Source organism: Cyprinodon tularosa, unplaced genomic scaffold, assembly GCF_016077235.1.
Source record: "Cyprinodon tularosa strain WSP-4 unplaced genomic scaffold, ASM1607723v1 ctg802, whole genome shotgun sequence".
Taxonomy (NCBI): domain Eukaryota; kingdom Metazoa; phylum Chordata; class Actinopteri; order Cyprinodontiformes; family Cyprinodontidae; genus Cyprinodon; species Cyprinodon tularosa.
The window spans coordinates 96,919-114,471 of record NW_024039566.1 but is presented as its reverse complement, the minus strand read 5'-3'; the positions used below and the strand labels follow the sequence as shown (position 1 = coordinate 114,471).

Here is a 17,553-nt window from a genome sequence, read left to right as displayed (position 1 = left end):
CAAAGATTTTATTTCATTTTAAGCATAGATATGAAATAATACAATTTAGCCTACAATAATTTAAATTATATGATTTTACTAGGTCATCAAATCAATTCAGTTTACTCTGTCAAATAAGCTGCCTGTAATGTCTTTAAAGATCCAGCAGGTGTCAGTATTCTGTGAGACAGTATCAAGGCTGCATCAATACAGTTCAGTCATGTATCGAAACGCTTCAACAATCTGTTTAATGGTTCTTTCTTGGATTTATATTTAACCTGAGCCATTCCAACACCCAAATAAAGATGTTTTAATCCAGCCCATCCCATCATCTTCCTGTAAGAACACCAGTCTTTGCAGCCTCTGTTCAGAGATGATCCTGTACTTAGCTCTATGCTAGTTTCTAAACAACTGACACCAAATGACTCCTTAATGACCACTGAGGACAGCCCACAGTGGGAAACAATTGAAAATTTTTTCAGAACACAGTAGACAGAGTGCAGTGACCAACTCCAAAGTTTTATTATTAGTCAACAATTTCAACAGATCTCATGCAAGATTGTAGAACCAGAAGATAAATCTTGCTGCAGGATCATAAAGCTGTAAAGACCGCAGACCCTCCGACATGGTGCTGAGGATTCCTTTCATATTAACATTTGTTCTTTTTACCCACTGGAGTGCATAAAGAAAGAAAAAAATAGCCTTTACAGGACAGCTGAATGTCCAGAACACTGAAGAGCCCAACCACTAATGCAACATCATCTGCTATTTCCTATGTCTTTTCTGCCTGGATCCCAAACCAGAACTTTCTCTTCATATTTTAGAAGTTGATTCACGAGGTGCCGATTCTGTGAATAACCCGCATGCTCCTGCATAAACAGAGATCTGCACATTTAGGATAGTTGAATACACCAACATTGAGGAACTGTCTGCTTTTATCTACAAAAGCAGCTGAATTTACATACAAATTTCCATAGCTTGAGACAAAACTGAAATCTTTTAGAACCTTGTGCCCCTGTTTTTCCTAAACCAAAAGGAATCTAAATGTACTTTTGCACCCAGTTTTCTTCTTTCTAAACTATTATCTCCACTGTAGTAGTAGTAGTAAGGAAATAGCAGGAGCTAATTACATATTCATAAAGAAACAAATGACAAAACACAGTAAATGGTTTTGCCAGGATAAAGTGCAACGATAGGGAGAGGAGAACGTCGGAGGGGCTGAGTCACTCTCCAGAGCGACAGCAGGCTCGGAAACCGCACTGCAGGTTCTGGCAACCGCTGGCCGTGTCGGCATGAGGACCTGGAGAAAAAGTCACATGCTGGTTAGCTGCTAATAAACTGAAAAGCAAATACTGTGCTCCAAAGATGCATTCACACACTTTATAAAGGTCTTACAATTTATTGCATTATAAACCACAAACCAGAGATCTTCGTCTTTGTGGTCAAGGTCTGACTGTAATGCAATAATGCAGGGGGAATCAGGAGATTCTGTTTGCAACCCGTTCCCATGGTTACCCAGCTTGATGCCTCTAGAGACGTTAAGTTTTTTTATCTTTCTTTGCAAAGAAAATCAGGATGTCTGGAACATCTTTGAACGTCAGTTTCTTACCAAATTTTCTAAACTTTGGGGACAATCAAACACAGAAAGTACTTATATTACCAAAAGCATTGGTCTATGTTTACATGTACAAGAACAATTTGCTAATGAACTACTGTGCCCACAGTAGCAACTTTAACCATTACATAAGGACTCTAGAAATAAAGTTTAGGGGTATGTCCTTGTTAGAAATTGCTGCATCTGCTCTAGTTCAGCCCAAAGGTGTTTTATCTACATGGCTGACTTTAGGACTCTGTAGGCCAGTCAAGTTTCTCCACAGCAAAGCTAAATGCAAAAGCAAATGGATTATCTGACCTTACTGATTTTTAAGACAGCGGCTCAGGAGGTAGGGGTTTGTCCTGTACACTGTTGTCAACTTAGCGACTTGATCGCTATATTTCTTGACTTCTTATAGGCCTCTAGCTCCTTTTTATTTATTTCTTTAAAGTCGTAGGGAAGCGGCTGTTCCAACCGTTGCATTTCAGAATTCTCCCGAGTGGTGCCCGACTTGACACGAGTGAATAAAGTGGATGTGATTGGTAGTTTATCAAGGGGGCAGGATTGTTGTGGCGGAAGGTTCGCAAGCATATTTGGTTGTAGCTGGTTTGTCGGAAGCATGTTAGTGCTAGTAGGTTCCCAATAGGAAATTACATTCAGCTTCATGCTGATGTAGATTTTTTTTCATATTTGTCATATTAAATTAAGCGTTAATTTCCCCATGTTTTGCTCCTATGAATTCTAGCAATTATATCGCGCATGCTCTCCTCAAATTCCGAAGAACTCGGCACGGGGCAAGGTGGGAGGAACAGCGGAGGCTGTAGACTCTGCTTTGCGCAGGCGGTCTGGAGGGGTTGCAGGGCAGAGCGGTGACGGAGCGGTGATGGAGGATGTGGGATTTCGGGGTGAATGAATGGAATGTGAAACACTTCTGGGTCCTTATAATTTATAGTGCTATAAACATGCCTTTTACCATGATGTCATTCACTACTTTTGGTAATAAAGTGTAACTTCATTAATCCCTCACCTGATAATCTGTTCATGTTGACTCAGTGTTTGATTTACACCATATAACTTGTATCCCTAAAGCCTTTTACATACTCAGCCAGAAGATTTTTTTCTCTTGCTCACACAGCTGCAAGAACAAAGTGACATCGTATAGCCCCCGGCCTTTTATTCTAGGTCTGGAAATCCATACAGTGATCCGTTAAGGTGTGGGTACCAGATCAGCTCGGGCCCTGCGCATGCCAGTGACGTGGGCGCTATATGATTGGGTGAACATTGCCACAAGACAGAAAATTTTTGGTTGCCCAGACAACGATAATAATGCAGCGTCCATCCGTGTGCAGGATCAGGAGCATCTGTAATGCTAGCCTGTCTAATGACTGATCAAGTTTTACCTGATTGATTAGGCTTAAAAAATAGTTAACTGCAAGACCATGATATAAAGGGGGAGAGCTGTCTAGCTGTGCTAAGTAGCTAACAGGTTAGCCTCTTTAAGCTCAGTCAGTTAGCCACATTAAGCTACTTTTAAAATTGTGTCAATAACAACCGTTTCAATTCAATTCAGTAAATTTCTATAGCACCAATTCACAACACATGTCATCTCAAGGCGCTTTACAGTTCACCAGATCATCCAGTAAGATTGATTTAAAGTTTTCTAAGGAAACCAGTTGATTGCATCGACTCATTGACTAAAAAAGGCAATCCCTCACACTAAACATGCTTGTAGCGACAGTGGAGAGAAAAAGCTCCCTTTTAACAGGAAGAAACCCCCAGCAGAACCAGGCTCAGTGTTTCTTTTCTACAAGTAGAATATTTTTTGTTTTCTTTGTCTAAAATCTATACGAAAGTCTTTTTTTTTTTATGTTCTAATTTTCCTTCACTGATTCTAATTAAAAGAATAAGAATAAGCACTGTGATGCTTTGTGTCACATTGTTAAATGGTAGAGTCCTACTTAGAAGGTAGTACTTTCCTTCAAGACTGGGAATTATTGTTTTCTACCTCCGGTTACTTTAGTTCGCCAATGAAATTTAAAGTGATAGCAAATATAGGTAATAATCTATTGAAACTTCAGAAGGGATCTGATTCTTAAGAAACGGGTGCAATAAAGTTTGGCCGAATGGTGTTGTAGTATGATGACATAATAAGAAGGGGGAGGGCTCAGAGCAGATCTGGTACCTACAACTGGATGGAAAGTTTAAGGATCGGCTGTCAGGAAACATGAACATTTCTATGATACATCTGGATATAAAGATTGTGCTCTCCTCCTTATCAATCAGAAAAATCCCTCCTCTGCCATTGTGTTGTTGTGTTTTCTTTGTGGGTCTGACATACGCTGCAGTTTGTATGAATTTGGCAGCTAAACTTCTTGCAAAGTATGAATACTCGGAAGCAAAACAAAATGCTTTTCACCACAAAACAAGAACTCTGGCTCTAGCAGATTATGCAATGAGCTTAACTTGTCTGGTTTTAATTAAACGTAATAATCTTGCACTGATGTCTTCCAACAAACAAAAGGCCTTCATAGACGAGCTGTGGACTACAGAGGTAGTTTCTACTTCAGATTTATGCTCTACATAGCAGTAGCTTGAGGGAAAAAAGCAAAGAGGTATGGATTACGGTTCCAGGAAATGTAGTGACCTTTAGTTCAATAATATCTGCAGGTATGAAGCTCATAAAAAGGCCCAGGCTGACACTGCTGTAATTCATACTTACCTGACTGTAAAGACTGCTGCATACTGTAATAAAATCTACTGACAAATCATTTACAGTGGTCAGAGAATATGGCACTAACAATGGCAAAGGTCTTCATCAAGGCACATGTTAGATGGTATAAACAAGACGGATTTTGTTGCAGGCAAAAATTAAAGGACCTCTGGCAGCTTCACTTGTGTTACCGTTAATGTTGTCGCAGTAATAGAAGTGTTCATCATTGAGGGAAGGAGAGGCGGACACCAGCTCCTGCAGCCCCACCTCAGTGATGAAGAGGCAGCCAGACAGATTGAGATGCTCCAGGACAGGAAGCCCCCCATGCTGAGATAAAGCCCTGAAATATAAGGGAGGGAGTCAAGCTTCAGTAGCATTAAAGGTAAAGAACTATGCAGACCTGTAGGACATGTATAGATATAGTTAATCCAGATTTAGCCTAATGGAAGCTGCACTGATGCAGTTGTAGAATAAAAGCTAATCCATGTCCACTAATGGAACCTTCTTTACCACACCTTAGATTGAGGTAGATTACAAAAAAGTTGATTCAAGGTTTCTATGTATTAATTTTCAGTTTGTTTTGCAGTTTTTTTTGTTTTTTTTTTTTTGCTTTTATCTGGTTTTATTTCAATAGAATACAGACCTTGGTGTGTAAGATAACAGCTATAAACCTGCTTTGAAAGTAATCTGTCCTCATCTGCTGTAGGTTCAACAAATAATGAGATTAGGTTCAGATTTTGGGAACTGGGTCACTGCTTTAGTAGCATCTGGAGCAACATAGATCAGCTAGGAGTGGTCTAAAAGAGAATAGATTAGGGCTGCAACTAACAATTATTCTGCAAATCTGGCATTTTTGAGATAATCGAATAGCAAGAGGTTCCTTAAAACCTTTACTAAATTAAACAATAAGAAACTAAAACTTTTCCACCTAAGGGGGTTTTAGATGGGCATATTGGCAGACGAAAACATTTTTTTTTGCCTTAAATGAAAAAATGTTTATATATTGTCTTAATTTTGGTTTAACTTCTGCTCTAAGAGGGTCGCTCTGTCAGCTAAAGAAACGTTGTACTCCAGTTAACGATTAATCTATTACTTAAATAATTGACAATTATTTCAGTGATCGATTAATCCAATTAATTGTTTCAGCCCTAGAATAGAGTATTTAAATAGTTTGTCAACTTTGCAACTGTGTTTTTGGGTGTAAAAACAAAAATCAAATAAACAGAAGTTATTCTGTAAGGTTAAACGACCTGTTTTTTTAAAAACTGGGTCTAAAATACCAAAGTATTTACCAAAAATAGGGTAAAATAACAAAACATTCCAATCAATATCATGGAAATCAATTAGTGCATTAGTGGAGGTTTATAATTGACGAAAAATGAAAAGTTGGAAAAATCCCCCTCTTCTTTTTAACCCTTTATAAGACACTCGTTGAAATACTTTGAACATCAAAATTTCAAGCCAATAGTGTTATTGGAATCCAGGACAAGACCTTATTACCTCTGTAACATTCTAAAAATATGAATATTTTGTTATGTAAATAAAATGTAATGATAAGAAAAGCCAACTTGCCCCAAATATATTAAGAAAAATAAAAAAGTGAAAGAAATTTTTTTTTCCTCAATTATTAATGCTTATACTGGCACTTATATTTTTAGTTTACAAACCTAAATATAATTGTTAACTAGGCTTATTAACTTTTCAACTTTATTTTTTTATTTTTTAATTAGCTTTATACCTTTTTTTAAACTTAATGTACAGTAAGTAATATCATTCAAGGGCTCATCTAATTGGTCAAATCCTAAAATAAGATGTACAGCCATGTAGCAGCATCTTTGCTAAATAGCTGGATATAGATCTTGTGCTTCTAGACCTCACTGAGGGAGGGGGGTGAAGGCAGGGCTCCATTTGTAAGGGGAATGCCAGCGATCAAACTATAACTTCATTAAATGTTCCCATTTATATACTCATCTGGTTATTTTTAAAAAAATTTTACTTCCCAAAACCTCTGAGAACTCAAACTACTGTTGTATTTAAATATTAAAGTCTGTTCAGTACACTTGTATAAAAAGAGAATTTAAGCAAGAAATCATTTCCTCTCCAGTAAAACGTGTCATTGTTAGTTTAAAACAAAGCAGGATCGTTACCTTAGACCCAGATCAGTGATTTGGTAACATCCAGAGAGGCTGAGAAACCTCAGTGACCGTTTGGCCTTTGAGCAGTCAGTCCTGTTCTCAGACTCCAGACACTCCAGTACCCCTGATGGGGAGCATTTAGTCCTCAGTTCTGCAGTGCCTGAATCCCTTTGGGGCCCAGTAAAAGTCCTCAGGGCCTTGTCACTAGAGCAGCAGGTGGAGTGGCCACAAAACATGTCCCCAGATATGGCAAACTGTGGATGCAAATATGAGGCGGTGGAGCCAGTCCTGTGCTTCCGCCTCCTCCTCCTGCAGCAGCAGGAACCCGCAACCAGCTGCGTCTCTGCCAGGCTCTCAGAGAAAGGCATCCCACCGCGATGACTCCACTCTGCAGCGTCTTCAATATCAGCAAGGTCAGAAGTGTCCAGAAACCACACCGGCGCTGGGATGCAGGCAGAGCCCCAACGACCAGTCCCGTGTTTAAAAATAAAGGCCTGCTGCCTTCTCCCAACCGTGTGCAGGTTTCTCTCATCCATCAGTTTAATGGGGACCGGGCAGCTTTTAAGCAACTTGGCCCGACGGTCTGAGTGTTTGTCAGAGCTGATGGAGGAAGTGAGGTCGCCCAGACCTACGGAGAGCTTCTTCAGGGTGTGATCGGTTATCTTCTCACAACCTGATAAATCCAGATGTTCCAGAGAGAGGCAAGCTCCAAGATGAGACCAGCTGGAAGAGGAGAGACAGGGAAGAGTAATTAGCTTTCTCTAATAACCAGGCATGTGATCATTTCAACACCGGCCTTACTGAGCGGCCGTCATACAGTTTATTAAAGGTTGTTTTAAATGAACACCAAGTTTGAAGTTTTACCTGTCAAAAGCAAGATCAGTGACATCAGTCTGGGTCAGGTCCAGATGTGTAATATTGGGGCAGAGACTGAGAATCTGGCGGACCTGGCGATAAAAAAGAAAAACTTTCAGCAGATCTGTAGTTCTAAACAAGCTAAAGATGTAAAACAAAAGGTGCAGTTCCACATACCATTTTGCTTGAAACTGTAGAACTATAAGCAAGAATAATAGACTTGACAGAAGGACCGACAGCTGGCAGAAGGTGGTGGATGATCCCGTTTAGGAGCCTTTTCTCCCGCTGAGCTGTGCTGATTGCGATGGAGCTTTTAGTGTGACCTGAAACATCTGATGAGGCACAATAGAAACAGAATAACTCTCCTCTACTGTTACATTAATGGAATCTACTGAAACATGCCGACTCTACACGTCTGTCCAACTTCTGCCTGGGATCTAGAGAGAACTAGTAGAAACTAGAACTGACATTTCCCACCTATCAAGCAGCTTCCACATTAAATATGTGTTATATGCTGGAGATACGTTTGTTACATTTATTTATTTCTCCATCAGTGATGAAAACGTTAAAGAAAAAAGCACACCTGACTCATCCACATCAGCATCCTCATCCCACTCCTGATAGGCGCGGCCCTCGTTCTGACGGCTCTGCACCCAATCATCATCTGGCTCCTGATCCAGATCCCCAGGAGGACCGCTGTAATAATCCCCTAAAGAAATAAAACAAAAATAAACACAAACGGCATTGTTTTTTCTTCAGGTCCCACAGTTTTTTTGAGATTTTTAGATATAAAATAATCCTCTCTCTATTTTTCATTAAGGAATCCCACCCGCTCGTCTTTAACCCTTTTAAACTTTGAGATCAAATATTTTTTTTAAAAACTTACTATCACGTTTCTAAATGCAAAGAATATGTTTCCCCAATTTTTCTTTTTCCCTCAAAGAAAACAAAAATCGTCTCTAATCGTTTCTGGCACCTCGACTGTAGGAGCCTAAATTCAGTCCAAGCGGAACCAGTTATATCTGATCAAATATATCTGACGAAATTGTTTTTATAAAAGTTTTTTTTAAATAAAGCATTTTAAATGCCACGATAATAACATTTAATTAATTTTAATGCCAATAAAGGCCTTAACTTATAAAAATATTTAGTTTAATGACTTTAAATGATTTTTAATGACCTGTGGAAAACCCGAGATAAGATAAAAACTAATCATTAATAAGTTAAAGTAAATTTTAGAGAACAAAAGGTTCTTATATGTAAGGATATTTAATTTTTCTAATTGTACTGAGGTTCTTTGCAAAGAGCATGATTTCTGGATGGTTTCTGGCATGTTGAGGAGAGTGGCTTCTGCTTCAGTGTTGGTCAGGTAACTGGAGTGGAGCCACAGTTTTTTTTACCTCATTTATTTTTCTCCTCATCTTCTTTTATCATTTCATTTTTTATTGAAATTTAATACTTGTAAAGTATTTTTTATTTTTGAAGTAAATGGTAGAACCTAACAGAGAGGATCCTGTTTTGTTTTTTTGGATTACAGAGGGGAAAAGAGTGTCACGCTTATGTCTTCATTACTAAGGAAACTTCACCGACCTTGTTACAGTTTTGTATTTGTTGTTTTATTAGGAGTAATCTTAATCGTTGGTAAAGACTTGTTAAAACCTAAAATATGAGGTTGTTAAATATAAGAGACATATATATGTCTATATGGATTGTTTTTCTTACCTATACTGTAAATGTTTAAGAAATAACTTCTATTTTTTGTATCTCTCTCAGGAGTCAAATAAGCTGAAGCCGATAACATTCCAATGATAACATGAATTATTTTCACAGCTTAAGGTTCAAGGTCAAGATAAAAGAATGTAAAGATATAAGCCAGCCTTTACAGATACAACAGCCTATAAAGATAATAATAGTTACTCTTCTTAAGAGCAAGAATTTGATAAAATGGAACATGTCTGTAATGGAGCCATTAAGAGCCAGCAGGTCATGTTACGGTGAGGATTGGACACCTGACACAACCTATCAGGTAGACACTAACTTGGTGTGACACGGTTTACTGATATCACTGAAGTAAAAGGAAACATCATTCATTCTTTTGATGCCAGCGCAGACGACTTCAAGCTACAAGCCCAGTAACTGTACCTCTGACTGCCATTTCTCAGCCAAACCAAAACTAAATGTGATAAATCAATCAGAGGACGTGTTTCTGAAAGATGGAATGCTCCAGGCAAATGATCAGGGAATAAGCTGGGAGGAATTTGTGCCTTCAGGGGCAGAAGCTTTGCTCACATGTTCAAAGCTTTGGTAAGAGAGGCGGACATCTTAAAACAAATGACTATCACTACAAAAAAAAAAAAAAAATCAATGGTTTAACAACAAATAACTCAATGCTTGCATGATAATGACTTAAATAACCATAAACTTACTAAAGGAAGTAAGGCTGAGTGATATGGCTTAAATAAAATTTACTATTTTTTCCAATTTTGTATCATAAAAATAAATTAAATAATAGAAATCAATAATCACTTCTGAGAGCTGACTTGCATTAAAAGTGTAACTACATCCAAGCTGTAAAAATGCCGGTAAAAAAAAGCAGTTTTAGTTCCTGCAGTTGGGAGCAATTAAAGTTTGACATTCAAAATGTTTGCAGCTGGTGGTTTTAGCCAATGAGCTAGTTAATCAGGGCCGATGTCCTTCTGACCTATGGAAGCTCAAAGAGTGCATAAGTAAGAAAATATTTTAAAATAAAAGAACATTTTCATAGAAACAGCAGAATAAATGAATCTATAAAATCACCAGATCCTAAAAGTGATTTCTTTTTTTTATGTGAAACAAGTTAGAGCTAAAGTATACCTCTGGCCCAGTGCACAGGATACAGATGCTTCCACAATGAGCCAGCCTTGGCCAACTCTGACCATGCGCTGCACACTTGACTACAGCGACACAAATCAGCAGGACCCAAGTAATGGAAAAGCCTCAGCATCACTTCTGCAGGAAGCTGGGAGATGTGGGTTGAAGAACTTTTACTCTGTTCCAGATCTGAGAAAAGACAAAATCGAGCCTTTATTAGCTAATGCATATAAAGATGCATTACATTCTTTAAAAATAAAAAAATAAAGAAAAAACCCTATTTACCATAGTCTGTCTTCTCATGATCAGCATATTTAAAAGCCTTTTGAAGCTCTTCAGCCTGTGTCCACAGACTGAAGCCTTTCAGCACCTCAGCGGCGCAGTCCAGCTGCTGCTGGTTGCAGTGCTGTGCTATCACCTGTTTCTTAATGTCCTTCAGCTCCTCATATGTGAAGTATTGCATAAGCATTGGTTGAAACACCTGGAACACATCTGACTAGTTAAAAAGCAGCTTGCAGTAGAGAAATGCATTGAGCTACATTTTACAATGTCAACAATAAACTTTGACAATCATTACAGACACAGATCAATAAAACATCTGTAAAATAAACAAAAATCTGAGCGTCCTCTACCTCTTCTTCCTCCTTCATGTGGGGCAGGAAATCTTGTGTAAAAGCTTCCAGTTTCTCCTTCAGCTGCTGTGCATAGTTAAGCTGCTCATATTCACTCTAGAATCAGAAATGAATAGTTAATCTGGGGGGTTGTTAATCTTAAACAAAAACCTTTCTCCGCAATTCATTGTCATTTTTATTCTGTTAAAAAATGACAATTTTAGAATGTTGGCAAAAGGCAGTAATGTACAGTGTTGAATTTAAGGAAGTTCTGGCTTAAAGAAACAGTGAAATGTTTGTTGCTGTTGGGTTTCTGAAGCTAGATTATTAGATATTTTAATTAGCCTCCCATGACCCAGTGTTCCATATCTTTTCTTTAAACAGAGCAAAAATCAAACATATTTCAAGTATTTATAAATATATCAGAGTAGAACTGTTTATCTCTACGGAACAAATCTTATTTTGGAAAGGAAGCAGGATCTCAATCCAAACCAAAATGAGGTTTTTGTTTAAAGCAACCAGCAAAGCGGAAGCTCCGATTTACAAAACATTTATCCAGAACATTTAGCTGTTGCTTTTTCCTCACTGCTCTATTTTCATAAAATCCTGAGAGACAAAATAAAGAAAAAAATCTCTTAAAACCCCAAGCTAAAGTTTTGTTTTAAAGGATGGCTACGAAATAATTGGAACAATTGATTATATCATATGCAAAAACACACGTTAACTCAAAATTGTTTCACAAACGGCATGTTTTTTGTTGTTGCAAAACAACAAAAAACAGGTCTGATGCTGTTGTTTTTGCATGGCAGAGGTTGTGTGGTAAATATCATAGTAAATTTAATAACACAGTAGTAACCCACCATTAGCTGAGCAGTGCTCATTTCTGCCAAGCCATCATTAGAGTACAAGTGCCACTTACAAACTGGACATGACATTAAAATAGTCCAGGTAATTCTAAATCACATATTCTCAGTTTTGCTTTTTTTTGTTTTCTACTGTGCAGTGTAACTTTTTAATGTTGGTCTTTTTAATAGAATCTTGCATCTTCAACCTACTGCTTCTTTGCCACTGAATTTCCCCACAGTGGGACCTATAAGTCGTAGGGAAACGGCTGTTCCAACCGCTGCATTTCTGAATTCTCCCGAGTGGTGCCCGACTTTCCACGAGTAAATAAAGTGAATGTGATTGATCGTTTATCAAGGGGGCGGGATTTTTGTGGTGGAAGGTTTGCAAGCAATTTTGATTGTGGCTGCTGTCTCAAAAGCATCTTGCTAACCAGTTAGCAACTTAGTGCTAGTAGGTTCCCAATGGGAAATTACATTGGGACCAAGTGGCACTGAATTGGTGACTGAAAAACGACACTGTCAAGGAACGCTATGGACAGTATAAACATGCAAGAGGAGGAGAGTTTTGTGTCAGGGGTCCTGGATGACTCTCCTCCGTCATACATTTTTTATTTAGAGGAAAGCGGGGATGAAGATGTTGTGGAAGAGGACGCCAAGGCAGCAGAAGCTTGGTTTGGTGTAGAAGGCTTTGAGCCGTACATGTTTGAGCCCTTGCCTCGCAACGCTGCCAGTTCTGTTAGCTCTACGCCTGCTGAAGACACAGACTTCCATCTCCATGAACACTGGGAGGTAACTCAATGGTAAAGTAAATGATTCTTATTTCAATAGTTGTGTATATTAGCTGCAACATATGAATCAAGATGCTATAAAAATGTGATTGACAGATGACCGTTGATATATGATTGGCCGAATTTAGGTGTACAAGCTGATGCATAACTAATTGGCCTGCTAAATTTTGGGACAATATATTCTGATAGAGAGTACATTAATATACGTGTTTAAGCCAGAATGATCTGACATTTAAATACGACTTCCCTGCGACTTTAAAGGCCTACTTGTCTTATATTCACCTTAACACTCTGCAGTCCCTTTTCAAAGAGGGACAGCATCTCTGACAGCTTGTTGTCAGAGTGAACATTGTAGACAGTGCAGCACCGCTGCTGCAACAGACCGATGATATATTCGTTTTCAATTTGCTCATGCATCTTGAATTCCTTGAAGGTGACGCATAGGGACTGAAGAAAGGATCGGAAGTCATTGTTGTTGGAAAAGTTGGTTTTGGACAGCTGTGGAGAAAACAAAACAACAACAGAAAAAAAGGTCGGGAATTATTAAATGCAAACTTTATTCTAGCGGAACTGCATTAATCGCGAACCCACAGATGACTTCAAACATCATAATAACAGATGCTTTACATAAGTTGGAAGCATGCATAACATGACAGCTGTTTTGCAACCACGGTCGCTTAGGTTAGCAGTGCATTACCTGCCATCATAAATGAGCTTATCAGACACAGGAAGCCTGCTTTCAAATCCCATTATTATATTCAGCCCTGTCTTATGAAACACTTAGATTTGGATGTCACATTTAGAACACGTTGCATAACAAAACATACTGCACATCAGGCTAGCAAAGTAAGCTGCGCTCCAGTTATGTAGAAAGTTTAAACATTGATGATAAGAAACGTAGCATAGAATTTACAGCCCATCAACTAAATAAGGCCAAAGATACACAAACTAAAAACCTCAGATAGTCGGACTCACTGACAAACAAACAGGCTAACGCCTGTTAGCTAGCGTGCTAGCTGGCCGTCCACACCCCTGTGAACCACAGGGCGCTGCTTTTTGTTCAAAACAACTAAACATATTGGAAGTCCTTTTCTTTATACCCACCTTGTCGCAGTACAGACCCACCAACTGCTTCATTCGCCAGTGTGGGCCAGTAAAAACATCCACTTCGTCAGGAAAAGGGGCCATATTCAATGACTGGTCCTCACTGCGTCATCTGCTGTGATAATCAAACGAGGAGGTGTGACGGAGTGTGCGCGAGCCAAGCACGTGACACGGCGAAAGAGCGGGTTTTACGGTAAACAAGCCGTTTAATGGTTTATATGATTGTAGATCTCATAAAACTACGAAATAGATTAAATGCATGAAATAAATTAAATGTATGACCGGACTATTTTTTACTTTATTGATAGCTTTAGACTTAGACAGACTTTATTATCTTTTTGTATACACAGAATGTATACAAGAAATTATGTATATTAGTTACAGTTCCAACATTCATGTTTTTTTGTTGTTGTTTTTTCGTCAGATCTCATCAGATCTCATTTTGATCTGGAGAAATCTACTCGTTACATCGGCTCAAATAGTCAAAACGAAGGCGCAATACTTTATATACAGTATATACAGTACGTCAACACACACATATATATATAGATAGAAATATCTGTCTATAAATATATGTATCTATATATACATACATATATAGAGAGAGGGAGATACCGTATATATGTACATATGGCATATATATGTATATATATATATATATATATATATATATATATATATATATATATATATATGTAAAAGTCTTTTTTGCATAATATACATATATATATACAGTATATCAAATCTATTTATCTATCTAGCTATATATATATATATATATATATATATATATATATTAATAGACATTAATGCTAAAGTGCTTAAAAATGTAAAAATTGTCAAAAACAACTACTTAAGCTGTTGATGCTGTTTGTTATTATTATCACATCCGAGGTTAACCCCTTGAACCCTACGGACCCACCGGCGGGTCCAGCTGCTACGTGACCTCGTAATTTTACCAAACCCCCAGTATTGATGTAAAAAACATATTTGGCACAGTTTGGTGACATTTATGGATAAATGTGCCAAAATGGCCTCTCCGCCTAAGAAATTTCTCACTAATACCATTCTAAAATAAATATGATTCATCTGATTGAGTCCAAATTTGGTATATTTTTACACAACATTTAGATTTAAAAGTCTGTACTACTTTTTTGTGCTATAAATAATATTTTGGTAGTGTTTTGCAATGTTTATTTCAAAGAAAATTTTGGCGAGGTTCAAAAAATGCAAAATATTTTGTATTTTTTCCCTAATATTTCAGGCAGGGTCAAAGCTACAATGGTGCTGACACCAGAAAACCATTCTATGACATCTTACCTTTACAGACGTACCAAAAGTTTCTTCTTAAATCTAATAGCTGTGAGGCTATAAGTGATTTACTTTTGTGTGTTTTTATTAGGCAGAAATTTATTTATACCCCCTTAGGGTGTAAGAGGTTGCTGCAGAACAGTTTGTATAAGACGGCAGAAGCTTTATTGATTGTAAAAAAGGAACCTTTGTACTTTTCATGGCAGAAGGGATCAATTGTAGTGCTCAGACAATAAAGAAAACCGAAAAGAATCAGAATAATAGTGAAAGCTGCAGAAAAGTATCTTGAAGTTAGAAATTTAAACTGAGAAATAGTTGAAAGTATGATGGGAAAAAGAGAAGGACCATAAGAAACTGGCAGAGTGACGATAACTTAAATATAAATTAGAAATTAGGAGGATGAATTTGATTAAATAATCATTATGTCGTGTTAAGTTAAACAGTTCGGAAAAAGATTTAAAACATTTTTATTTATGTAATTTTCTGGGGGTGAGTCTTGTTTCCTGTTTCCTTATTAACTCCTTATCAGATGGTGGCGGTAATGCATTTTTAACTAGTTTGCCAAGCGCCATAAAACCTTATAGGAAGAGAAGAAGAATCTATGTCGGTTGCTAGGGGAAATGTCCACAGCAACAGAACAGCTTGGAGAGGGGCTGGGGCATAACACGTGAATGGCAGTTACATTAACCAATCATTCGTCGACAAAAGAAGAGTTAACCAATAAAAACGCAGAAAAATCAACTGACGTTAGAGTGAGCGATAGGACCCTGCCAGGTAGCAGAATTTTCTGCAAGAAGCACCGAAGCGGAGAAATAAATGGTAATCCAAAAATTAGCCTTCTGCTAGCATCTACAAACTGTTGCTAAGCGAGTCTTTTGGTTTTATTGCTCATAGTTTCGAGCTTTTAAATGACAATTATTCTGTCGAACTGGATTTTGTTGTCACATCCTCGTCTAGCTGCACAACCATGAGAACATTAGTTAGCCATCTAGCGGTTTGATGTCTTTCTTAGCATCTCAACCCTCAAATGTTGTCTGACTGACATGAATGTCTGACATGTTGACTCAACATCGAGGCATCATAACAGGAAGATTCGTGTTTCCAGTGTGTGAATTAATGGTTGTTTGTATGGGAGCCGCTATCGAAGCTTTCATAACAAACAAACAGTCTTCCAATGCTCAAATGTATCTGTTTTTTTTAGATTCACTATGCGGGACCTGTTTCTGCAGTAGCATGGAAAAGTACGAAAAGGTGGAACAAATCGGGGAAGGTTCATTTGGAAAGGCCATCCTGGTGAAATCTAGAGAGGATGGACGACAGTTTGTCATCAAGGAGATTGGAATATCTGGGGTATGGTCTTAAAATTATTATGCATGTTTTATTTTGTGCAGATCTGAGCCAATATTGCCTCTTTTTCATATTTATAATAATAATTTTTTTAAATCTTTTAATTTCTTTGAGCAGATGTCCAGTAAAGAGAGGCAGGAATCTCGGAGAGAGGTTGCTGTTCTTGCCAACATGAGTCATCCTAATATCGTGCAGTATAAGGAGTCTTTTGAAGGTATTTTTCACACCCAGCAGTTTATCTGAATAATCCTTGATTCATTCTGATCACAATATTGTCATTTGTTTTATAACTTTTTAGAAGGAGGGTGTCTGTACATAGTCATGGACTACTGTGAGGGAGGGGACCTTTTTAGAAAGATCAACTCTCAGAAAGGAGCACTGTTTTCAGAGGAACAAGTAAGACGCCTTCACTTAAAAATTAAGAAGCACCTTGTTGAGAGGTTGGAACTTTTATTAGTTTCCTTTTTTGTTTTTACCTTGATACACTATTAAAAAAAAAGTCATGACCTACAGATACCAGGTTTTTGTCAGATTATCATTCCTTTTTCTAGAACAATAAATACCAGGAAATAATTTCTCCACAAGAGCCCAAACCTACAGTGTTTCTCTCAGCATGCCTTAAATTTACAAATGCCATAAAATTATTCATGTTATAAGAGTAATATTTACACAAATGATTCTTAATCTAATTTAAAAAAGGAAAAAAAAAAGCAGTTCATAGACCGCTAACTTTTTTTTGTCCTATATGTGTGATGAGGTGAAGAAGCTCCAATTTACACTGCATCATTAAATCTATCATTCCTTAACCATACAGGCCCCTTAAGAAGCTCCTCTGGTCCAGATCTTTAATAACTTTGATTAGAACCAAATACATAAATATGAATTTCATTATATTTCAAAACAAAGGCAAAATTCTCAGTACTCAGTTTAGATTTTTTTAAAGAGCGTATGTAAGCATTTCAAACGACTTATTACAATTAGCCTCACTATAGGCTTAGCAGTAAATGTCAGTTTTGAATGTCATTTTTCCTCGATGTAATAGTATATCTAATTTGGTTTTGATATAAAAAAAATGGACCACTTCCTGTCACCCATATATGCAGATTGTTTTTATTGATCTTTTTTGTTTGGTCATCTTTTATTCGTCTTTTGTCTCTCTCAGATCCTAGATTGGTTTGTGCAGATCTGCCTGGCACTGAAGCACGTACATGATCGGAAAATTCTCCACAGGGACATTAAATCTCAGGTATTTTCCTTTTGCCTAGCTCGGTCTCTTCTTAATAAATCCAGTATGTAGAATTGCTTATTTCATTTTTTTTTATTAAAACTCTTTTCCAGAATATATTTTTGACCAAAGAAGGGACAGTTCAACTTGGAGACTTTGGGATTGCGAGGGTTCTGAACAGGTATGTTCAGCAGTTTCT

At 37.6% G+C, this 17,553-nt stretch overlaps 2 protein-coding genes across 9 annotated transcripts in view; one reads left to right on the top strand and one right to left on the bottom strand.

Annotated features, from left to right (window-relative positions):
* Nucleotides 1-477: 477 nt before the first annotated feature.
* fbxl5 (F-box and leucine-rich repeat protein 5) lies at nt 478-13,630 on the bottom strand. Its single transcript, XM_038271660.1, has 11 exons — nt 13,472-13,630; nt 12,650-12,865; nt 10,756-10,851; nt 10,409-10,604; nt 10,127-10,312; nt 7,857-7,982; nt 7,451-7,605; nt 7,283-7,365; nt 6,431-7,141; nt 4,475-4,623; nt 478-1,279 (listed from the first exon to the last, which is right to left on the bottom strand). Exons 1-11 carry the CDS (start codon nt 13,553-13,555, stop codon nt 1,203-1,205), a joined length of 2,079 nt encoding a protein of 692 aa, XP_038127588.1. The 5' UTR covers nt 13,556-13,630; the 3' UTR covers nt 478-1,202.
* nek1 (NIMA-related kinase 1) overlaps nt 13,523-17,553 on the top strand; it is a 25,506-nt gene continuing 21,475 nt past the window's right edge. For 7 of the 8 annotated variants that reach the window (XM_038271657.1, XM_038271659.1, XM_038271656.1 and 4 more), the window contains exons 1-6: nt 15,541-15,601; nt 15,984-16,132; nt 16,247-16,343; nt 16,428-16,525; nt 17,292-17,375; nt 17,468-17,535. In XM_038271657.1, coding sequence (XP_038127585.1) covers nt 16,016-16,132; nt 16,247-16,343; nt 16,428-16,525; nt 17,292-17,375; nt 17,468-17,535 — 464 coding nt within the window. In that variant the 5' untranslated portion in view covers nt 15,541-15,601; nt 15,984-16,015. Of the gene's footprint in view, nt 13,665-15,540; nt 15,602-15,983; nt 16,133-16,246; nt 16,344-16,427; nt 16,526-17,291; nt 17,376-17,467; nt 17,536-17,553 lie in introns of those variants that run through there. The other variant, XM_038271653.1, reaches the window with a different exon arrangement.